The sequence below is a fragment of the Scylla paramamosain genome, chromosome 23 (genome assembly GCF_035594125.1).
Source record: "Scylla paramamosain isolate STU-SP2022 chromosome 23, ASM3559412v1, whole genome shotgun sequence".
NCBI lineage: Eukaryota > Metazoa > Arthropoda > Malacostraca > Decapoda > Portunidae > Scylla > Scylla paramamosain.
This window is the reverse complement of record NC_087173.1, coordinates 8,732,986-8,742,985: the sequence shown is the minus strand read 5'-3', so window position 1 is coordinate 8,742,985 and position 10,000 is coordinate 8,732,986. Positions and strand designations below refer to the sequence as shown.

Genomic DNA, 10,000 nt, shown 5'->3' with positions numbered 1-10,000 from the left:
ATGGTGAATGAAGCACGAATGATAAACCCAGGATAAAGGAGAGAGAGAGAGAGAGAGAGAGAGAGAGAGAGAGAGAGAGAGAGAGAGAGAGAGAGAGAAAGGGACTTATCGATGCGAGAATACGTGTAAAGAAGAATATGATGATGAAAAGGAAACATGATACGCGTGAATATGCATCGACAAAGTGAGGAGAAAGAGAGAGAGAATGTGATGGAGAGACTGCGCTGAATGAAGAGATGAAGGAGAAGGGATAAAGTGAGAGAAAAATGACATATTGAGGAGAAAAATACGTGTAAGGAAGGATATGATGGCGAAAAGAAAACGTGAAGCGAAGAATTTGCGCAAGAAGAGGGAGAGAAAGGGAGAGAGAGAGAGAGAGAGGGAGAGTGAGATAGACGAAATAAATATCTGAAAAGTGACGCTAGTGTAGAGAGAAGTGGTTACCAGATCAGACGGAGGGAACGTAAAACAGGGAATATTGAAAACGGATAGAGGTGTGCTGAGGAAAGATAGAAGGACTATTTTCTTCACTGAGACGCGTGACGGAGGACAGATAGAACGGGTATGGTTAGCTTAGGTTAGGTTAAATTAAAGTAGGTTAGGTGAGGAGAGATTACATTAGGTTAGGTTACGTTTGGTGAGGAGAGGTTAGTTTAGGTTAGGTTGAGTTACGTGAGGTTAGATGAGTTTAGGCTAGGTTAACTTAACTTAGGTTAGGTGAGGAGAGGTCAGGTTAAGTTAGGTGAGGTGAGGTTAGGTTAAGTTATGTGAGGTTAGGTGAGGTTAGCTTGTTAGGTTAGGTGAGGTCAAGATAGGTTAGGTAAGTGAAGTGAAGTGAGGTGAGGTGAGGCTAGGCTAGGCTAAGTGAGGTTAAGTTAAGTAAAGTAATGTGAGTTTAGGTATACAAAGAAAATTAGAAGTAGGACAGATAAAGTAAGGATGATTTTCTTCAGTTAATTCCAAATTAAAAGGGAGGACTGTGGCTCTAAGTCTATAAAACAAGACTACATTAGTGAAGTATTGAGTTACTCGTGGAGAAAGACTACTACGTCCTTTTGTATTGAAAATAAAGTAGCCTTCTGAACTAATGAGATGATAGAAGCCATATAGCTAAAGATAAGTGACTTACAGGGAACAGATTGCTTTGTTAATGTCATGATAAGACTCTCTGAAGACGAGGACGGGGAGAAGAAGGAAGAGGAAGTAAACGAAGACAAAAAGATTATACAAATAGGGAGGAAGTGATGGAAAACTTATAGGAGGGGAAGAGAGGAATAGGAGGAAGGAATTAAATGGAAATGTCGACATGGAGAAGGAGAAAAGACCGGATGGCGAGGGAGGAGGAGAGATGAAAAGGCACGGAGTAACAGGGGAGGAGATAAAAGGAAGGAAAAAGAGAGCGCGGAGAATACTAGGACGGGGAGGAGGAAGAGGCGCCAGGGAAACAGATAATTGAAGAAAAAAGATGAAGGGTGAGCCAGAAGGGTGAATAAAACCTGGAAGTTTGGCACCACGGGAACAAATAGTGGAAAATCTAACTGTAAGAAAGAGAAATGGAATTCCGTGCAACAATATTAGAAAAAAAGAAAAAAGGTACGTAAAAAGAAAAATTGAAGCAGCAGCAGCATCTGATACCACCAGTCAGAGAGAGAGAGAGAGAGAGAGAGAGAGAGAGAGAGAGAGAGAGAGAGAGAGAGAGAGAGAGGGCAACCGTAAGAAAAAAACACGTACAAAGAAAATACTTTATAAATAATCAAATACAATAAAGTTTACCTTTGAATGATGTTTAAAAGTGAGTAGAGAGAGAGAGAGAGAGAGAGAGAGAGAGAGAGAGAGAGAGAGAGAGAGAGAGAGAGAGAGAGAGAGAGATAAAACACTTACTTTGCGTGAAGATGGTGAAGTTGCACGGATAAAGTTGCGTTCCCTCAGTGTTTCGCGCCCAGCACTGCACCACCTGCTCCTCCCTCCTCTCCTCCTTAAGGCGTGGAAGAGTATAGCGCCCTGTGAGGCCTTCCTTCCGCCCCACGCTCGCCAGCCTCTCGGGGGAACTGTCTGCAGGAGGGAAAGAGTATGCATGTGTGGATACGGCGTGGTGAAAGATACGAAATTGGTGTTTACTCAATTGCTCTCTCTCTCTCTCTCTCTCTCTCTCTCTCTCTCTCTCTCTCTCTCTCTCTCTCTCTCTCTCTCTCTCTCTCTCTCTCTCTCTCTCTCTCTCTCTCTCTCTCTCTCTCTCTCTCTCTCTCTCTCAGTTTGTTATAGTTTAATGTGATTTTATATTTTTTTCTTTCTCTTTTACAAGTTTGTGGTTAATAAAGTTAGCTTTATCTGTTTGCCTGTGTCTGTATGTCCGTCTTTCTGTCTGTCTGTCTGTCTCTCTCTTTCTTTCTCTTTATTTCTTTCTACTTATCTATCTATCTATCTTTCTCTTTCTATCTTATCTATCTATCTACCTACCTACCTACCTATCTATCTATCTATCCATCCATTTAGCCATCTATATATGCATGTGAGTGTGGGTTCGTGTACCTGAATACCTGAGTACCTGTGCAGGAGTAGGTGGCAACAGGCGGGAACAGGTGGAAACAGGTGGGAACAGGTGAGGGTCGTAGAGGCGTCGGTGTAAAAGAGGCAGTATTGGTGAAATTTAAACGATTCCACCATTAAGGAGACAATACCGTTAATAGAATAGCAATTAATGTTAAAGAGGAGGACTCCACCTTTAAGAGAGACGAGGCAATGAAAACTAATGAATCTCCCTCTCACTCAATGTGCTACTTACTTTTTCTCCCTTCTTTACTTGACGCGATGAAAAGTAATGAATCTTTCTCTATCGCTCACTCTCTCTCTCTCTCACTCAATGTTCTACTTACTTTCTCATCTCCATCTTTATTTTTTTTTCCATCCTTTGTTCTCGTTCTAACTTCCCATCCTAACTTCCCATCTCAACTTCCTCATCATTACATTTTCCCCATCATTACTTTCTTTTTTCTCCCACATCCTGCTCCAAACGTGGTGATACTTTGAAATGTGTGTGTGTGTGTGTGTGGGAGGGGTATGTGTGGGTGTCTCTGTCTGTCTGTCTGTCTGTCTGTCTGTCTCTGGCTGGCTGGCTGGCTGGCTGGCTGGGTGGCTGGGTAGCTGGTTGTCTGTGTGTGTGTGTACGCGTGTGTATGAGTGTGTGTATGAGTGTGTGTTTAGTCTAAGTTCATGACAGCATTTTATTTGAACGGATGGAAAAAAATGCTCCGAAAAATGTAAACTCTTCAGGGTAAATTACCAAGTATTGTTTGTGCTTTTGGCGTAAAAGTAAAGGAGAGAATATTTTTTCGTCATTTTTTTTTTTTTCTTTTTGTGGATGGTTGGTAATTTGGGTTCTCTGGTTAATGTGTTGTGCTGTGTGTTGTGTTTCAGGGTTCGAAATGTTTGTTGGTGGTGGAGATGAGACGGTGTGATTGATATTACAATATGTGTGTGTGTGTGTGTGTGTGTGTGTGTGTGTGTGTGTGTGTGTGTGTGTGTGTGTGTGTATGTGTTTGTTTGTGTGTGTGTTGGTGCACGGGCTTTGTGTAGTTTTAAGGAGCGCTTCTGACTCAGTGTTCGTGCCTCTATGCATCTATCTGTCTGTCTGTCTGTATGTCTGCTTGTCTCTTTCTGTCTTTGTCTCTTTGTCTGTGTGTCTGTCTTTGTGTTTCAATCTGTGTTTGTCTTTGTCCATTCCATCTTCATCCATCTGTTTCTTATCGTTGGTTTCCGTTTGTTAGTTTATCTCTCTCTCTCTCTCTCTCTCTCTCTCTCTCTCTCTCTCTCTCTCTCTCTCTCTCTCTCTCTCTCTCTCTCTCTCTCTCTCTCTCTCTCTCTCTCTCTCTCTCTCTCTCTCTCTCTCTCTCTCTCTCTCTCTCTCTCTGTCGCTCTTTTACTTTTTATAGACCATCAAAACCCAAACCGACTTCACACACACACACACACACACACACACACACACACACACACACACACACACACACACACACACACACACACACACACACACACACACACACACACACACACACACACACACACACACACACACACACACACACACCCTTCCCCACATACGTAAATATCTCCCGTCTTTCCCCCTTCCCAATACACACGTACACTCTCACCCACCCAATCATACACGTACATACACACACACACCCTACCACACACACACACACACACACACACACACACACACACACACACACACACACACACACACACACACACACACACACACACACACACACACTTACCTGGCGTCTTCTTAATGGCCCACGTGTAGACTAAGGTCGGGGGATACGCCAGCAAGGAACACACTATTGTTAAAGCTTCTCCTCTTACTCTTCTGTACTGCAGTGTCTGGTTGGCCGCACACACTGGCCGGACTGGAAGAGAGAGAGCACAAGAGACCAATGAAGAAAGCTTGGAAGGACGCGGGAGGAAGAGAGAGAGGGGGAGAGAGGAACATAAATCAGAAGAACGAGGAAAAAACTAAGGGTGGAAGACAGGACAGAAGGAAGATAGAAGAAAGAGAAGAGAAGAACTGAGAAGGGAATGATAGGAAAGAAGCGAGAGGAAGAAAGATGGAGGAGGAGAGAGAAAGAGGGAGATAGAGGGACATAGACCAAAGGAACGAGGGAAAAACTAAGGGTATAAGGCAGGACAGATGGAAGATGGACGAAAGAGGAAAGCACGAAGGAATTGAGAAGGGGAAAAGCTGCCAGTCAGAAAGGGAAAGGTTTACGAAAAGGGACATAGAGTCAAAAGGAATGAGGAATAAAACAAGGAAGCGAGACTGAAGGACAGGAGGATGGACAAAGGGATAGAATAAAGGGAGATGGGTTGGAAAGGGGGAGGATGTATCGTGGGGAGGGGAAAGGGAGGAAAAAGGTTGTTGTAGGGAGAAAAATAACTGAGATGGGAAGGGAGGGTATATAGGGAGAGAGAGAGAGGCGGAAACGGTACAGAGAGGGAGAGGGAGAGGGAGGAGAGAGGAAAGGGAAATTCAAACCAAGACAGGAAAAATGAGGAAAACAAATATACGAAGTGAAATAAATATTGTGAGTGGAAAAAAATAGCAAATACATAATACATATATATTTCAATGCACAAATAAAGGCTGTAAGAAATCGAGAGAGAGAGAGAGAGAGAGAGAGAGAGAGAGAGAGAGAGAGAGAGAGAGAGAGAGAGAGAGAGAGAGAGAGAGAGAGAGAGAGAGAGAGAGAGAGAGAGAGAGAGAGAGAGAGAGAGAGAGAGAGAGAGAGAGGCAGGAAGGCACGAATAGGAAAAAGGAAATAAAAAACAAGTCGAGTCAATATGAAATAGAGAAAAAAAAGTAGGAGTGAGGAAGAAAGAAAAGGTGTATATAGACTGCAGGAGGAGGAGGAGGAGGAGGAGGAGGAGGAGGAGGAGGCAGACGAACCAAGACAAATGAGGGAGGGAGTTTGAATGAGAGACTTGGCGATGATTTGAGAGGAGAGACTCTTGGCGAGAAAAACGAGAAAAAAGTGAGAGTAGAGAGAGAGAGAGAGAGAGAGAGAGAGAGAGAGAGAGAGAGAGAGAGAGAGAGAGAGAGAGAGAGAGAGAGAGAGAGAGAGAGAGAGAGAGAGAGAGAGAGAGAGAGAGAGAGAGAGAGAGAGAGAGAGAGAGAGAGACGTATGGATCGCTCCTAGTACACTTTCGAATCAACTCACTCCGCGTGGACTGGCTCGGAAAGTCTACGGAATCCGCTTCCCACGATTCACTATCTCGCTCCCTCTCTCGCTCCTCCGTTTTCTATCCCCGGGTCACGTGCGTCAGCGGAATCAGTGAATGGTATGTGTAGTTTTTAGTGCTCGGTTATTTTTTTCCTTATGTGTTTTCAGAATGCTTCGTTTTCTGTCCGGCTTTTAGTGTAGCTGTATAACGCTTCTATTAGATTTCAGTTATTTTTTCCTTACATGTTTGTTTTTTTGGTCAAGGGCATTGTTTTTTTTCGTTTTTTATTGTATATTTTCAGAATGCTTCGTTTTCCTTTCAGTTTGTGTATGGTATTAATCTATTGTAGATTTATGACCCTCCTATATATTTTCTGTTACTTTTGGCCTCTTTCTGTTTTTTTTTTTTCATCTCTGTGTGTTCTTTGTGTTTTTTTTATAAATATTCGTTTTCTTTTCAATTTTATATAAGCCGTGTGTGATGAAGCTATATATCTATTTTTTTTTTTTATATATGGTTAATATTTTACTTCTGTTTAATTATTCATATATATTTTTTGTTACAGAACGGCGAAGGATAAACTCGGATATCTGGTGAGTGTTGTTTTTATTAATATTGGTTGCGTTTTAGAAAAGCATTAGCGCCAGCCATTTTTAATCCCCTCATATATGTTTCACGCCTCGAGCTTGTTTTTTTTTAAAGTGCAATATTTGGATTACATGTTGAGATTAGATTTTCATTTTTTTCCCCGCCTGGTTTTCATTGGGTATTATTTTATCAATTTTATTATTTTTTTCATACTTTTGATTTTCATTGGATTATCACTCTCCATTTTTTTTTTTCTTTTTGCTGACCTTCCAGAGACAGGGAAAGAATAGTGAAAAATAATTCATGTGTCATTGTCATTGCTTCATACTTCCTCAATCTTTATTTTTCTTTTCTGTTCTGCTTTCGATTTTTATTGGAATATCACACTTCAACTTTTTTTTTACTGGGTGTTTCCACGTACAGGTGAGGAACACTGAAAAATCATTGATTTGTCCGTCATTTCTTCATATCACCTCAATCTTTATATATACATTTTTGTTCTTACTTCGATTTCCATTGGATTACCACCCTCAAAATTTTCTCTATTTCTTTTCAACGTTTTTGTTCGTATTTCGAGAGACAGGGAATGAAAACTAAAACTGAAAGGAAAAAAAATATCCCTTCGATTCACAGATTTCCTCCTTCAATTTATGGGAAATAATTATGATACCTCGTCAGTTTTTCTATGATTCCGTCCAACTTTCACCTTTAAATTACTATCTGAATCTGGGACAAAAAAAAAAGAAAGAGAAATCGTTACGGTACTCACACTATTAAAAAAAAAGTGTGCGAATTTACCAAGCATGATAAAATATTAAAATCATGAGACGTTGACTAGCAGAGAAATTAAACAAAGGGAGGAGAGAGAGAGAAAAAGGGAAGAAAAACCCAAGCTTGCTCCAGGTATACGAAATATTAATGGCGGAGAGAAAGGGAGAGAGAGAGGGAGAGAAAGGGAGGGACGGAGAAAGAGGAAGGATATGAAGAAAATGAAGAAAATTGAAGTTATGAGAAGGGATGAGGTGATTGAGGCGGGGAGGAAGCGAAGTAGAGGAGGGGAGAGAATCAGAGTAAGTGAGGGAGGAGGTGAGTAATGAGGGAAAACAAGATTAAGGAGAAAAAGTAGAGAAGGGAACAGTGACAGAGTGAGAAGGTGTGGAGAGGAAACGAGTGTGTCAGAAGAGGGGATAAGGAGAAGTGGATAAAGGAAGAACGAGTGGATAAAGTGGATGAAGGAACAAATCTCGTGGGGGAATGAGAGATGAGGAGGAGGAGGAGGAGGAAGAGGAGGAGCAGCAGGAGTGGATAAAGAAAGAAAAGCCATAGAAGGAATGAAGAGATGCAGAAGAAGGTGATAATTCAGAGGAGAATTGAGACGAATATGAGAAACGCAGAGAGAGAGAGAGAGAGAGAGAGAGAGAGAGAGAGAGAGAGAGAGAGAGAGAGAGAGAGAGAGAGAGAGAGACGAATATGTGAAGAAAGTTGATTCGAAGATACAAAAAAATAGTAAAGGAAAGGGAATGAAGGGGCGTAGAGAACAAGAAGGAAGTGCAGAGAGAGAGAGAGAGAGAGAGAGAGAGAGAGAGAGAGAGAGAGAGAGAGAGAGAGAGAGAGAGAGAGAGAGAGAGAGAGAGAGAGAGAGAGAGAGAGAGAGAATGAGGGGAATGCGGAAAATGAAGTAGTGAATAAATCATGAAAGAAAGGGGAGAGATTAGGTGATAGAGAAGAATGAGGATCTGATTATGAGGAAGGGAAAAGAAGTGTTGGGAATATATAGAGCAGGGAATGAAGATTTATAAAGGAAAAACGATGAAACTGCAAAACGAGGAGTCCTGCGTGTACATGGAAAGGACGAGATTGACTGCAGAGTTACACACAGGCCAAAAATATATATATATCCACGCTACATTTCGGGGGTTTACGTATGAACTGTAACAAGACAACAATTTTTCTCCCTTTTCAATCGCATGTCTGACTCCGATGAGAGGGAGAGAAAGAGAAAAAAAGAAAGAAAAGTGAAAGAAATATTGAAAGTACTTTTTTCTTTTTTTTTTTTTTTTTTTTTTGTTCGTTCGCTTGGGTAATTTTCAGGGCACAATTTAACTTTTTTTCACGAAGGATGGGGTTTATTCTTTCAGGAAGGCGCGGGATCGGAAGTAATGACGGCGTTTGGAGTAATATATTTAGCAGGATCTAATTGAACTTGTCAGCCGGTGAATCTTGCTTCCTCCCGTGCATGATTTATCGCCTCTTGTGAAAACTTTGCTTGCGGTAACGTTATTGAATCCCATAAATATCTGAAGGGAAACATTTGCTGCTGCTGCGGCGACCCTCTTCAGGTGTTTTATCGTGAGAGGAGGGCGCCTTGTACCCCTCTCAGCGTTTTACTTCCTATTGTGTAACGGGGACGAATAATTTGCTTGAGTTAGCCTTCGGTACATTGAATCCCGTTTTTTATGGTGTCTTAATAAGGGAATGAAGGAGGAGCAAGGGAGGGAACGAGAGATCGCACAGCAGGGAAGAACAAGGGAGAGCAAATAGGAAACGCTGATGATGATGAAGTGAAGGGAAAGAAATTATGAGGATGATGAAAGGCGAACCCCCTCCTGTGATCGGAAGCGTCAATATTAAAGAAGAAAGACGTACAGGCGGCTCAGCAGAAACAAAACAGTACTAAGAAATTTAATTAACCTCGGAGTGAAAGACGAAACGCATAAAGCCAAGAAAATCAATACCTTCGCTGTAGCAATGGGCGAGATACTGGAAAATATGACTCTTCCAGAATGTACTATTAAAAAACTAATGAGTTATTGAAAAAAATAAGGCTAGTCCAAACACTATTCCAAAAATTTACTCCTGAAATCATTAAAAGGTAAAATTATCCTCAAATTAAGAAAATAAAAATCTACTCCAAATTGAAGCTATTCTAAGATATTTCCAAATTATGTACACCAAAAACAACATTCAAAAACTATTCTAAAAACTGTTCCAAAAGTATTCCATGAACAAGTATTTCAATAGCCATCCCCAGGTGGAAAGCAATCTCAAAAACTATTCAATAAAGCATCACATTCCAATAACTATTTCAAAAGAGACTTCCAAAACCTGTTACAAAATGTTCGAAAATTAAACTACTCCACGAGCTATTTCAAAAAGTATTCCAAGATTTAATTGCTCTAAAAATTGTTCTGAAAACTATTCCAAAACCAAACTATTCAAAAAATCTATTTCAAAAACAATTCTAAGATGAAACTGCTGAAAAAATTTTAAAACAAGTATCCAAAAACGAAACTATTAAAGGAAATAAAACATTACATAGCTTACTTCAAAACTTATGTAACACTAAAGCTCACCCAAACTCAAAGTACTAAAAGACAAGAAGAAGAAAAAGAAGAAGAAGAAGAAGAAGAAGAAGAAGAAGAAAGAAGAAAAGCGAGAAAAAAAAGAAGAAAAAGAAGAAAAACGAGAAAAGAAGAAGAAGAAAAAGAAGAAGAAAGAAAAAAAGAGAAAGAAGAAAAAAAGCAATCACAAGACAAAACAAAACAACAACTCAGAACATACATACGACTCAACCCAACCTAACCTAACTTAACCTGGGCATATCATCTGGCAAGACAAGACAAGCAAAAGAATAAGAAAAACAGAGAGAGAGAGAGAGAGAGAGAGAGAGAGAGAGAGAGAGAGA

At 40.7% G+C, this 10,000-nt stretch overlaps 1 protein-coding gene across 1 annotated transcript in view; it reads right to left on the bottom strand.

Moving 5' to 3' along the window:
• LOC135112110 (hemicentin-2-like) overlaps window positions 1-10,000 on the bottom strand; it is a 51,026-nt gene that overhangs the window by 12,524 nt on the left and 28,502 nt on the right. The window contains exons 6-7 of the mRNA XM_064026099.1: window positions 4,284-4,415; window positions 1,882-2,052 (exon numbers count right to left, since the gene is read on the bottom strand). Coding sequence (XP_063882169.1) covers window positions 1,882-2,052; window positions 4,284-4,415 — 303 coding nt within the window. The remainder of the gene's footprint in view (window positions 1-1,881; window positions 2,053-4,283; window positions 4,416-10,000) is intronic.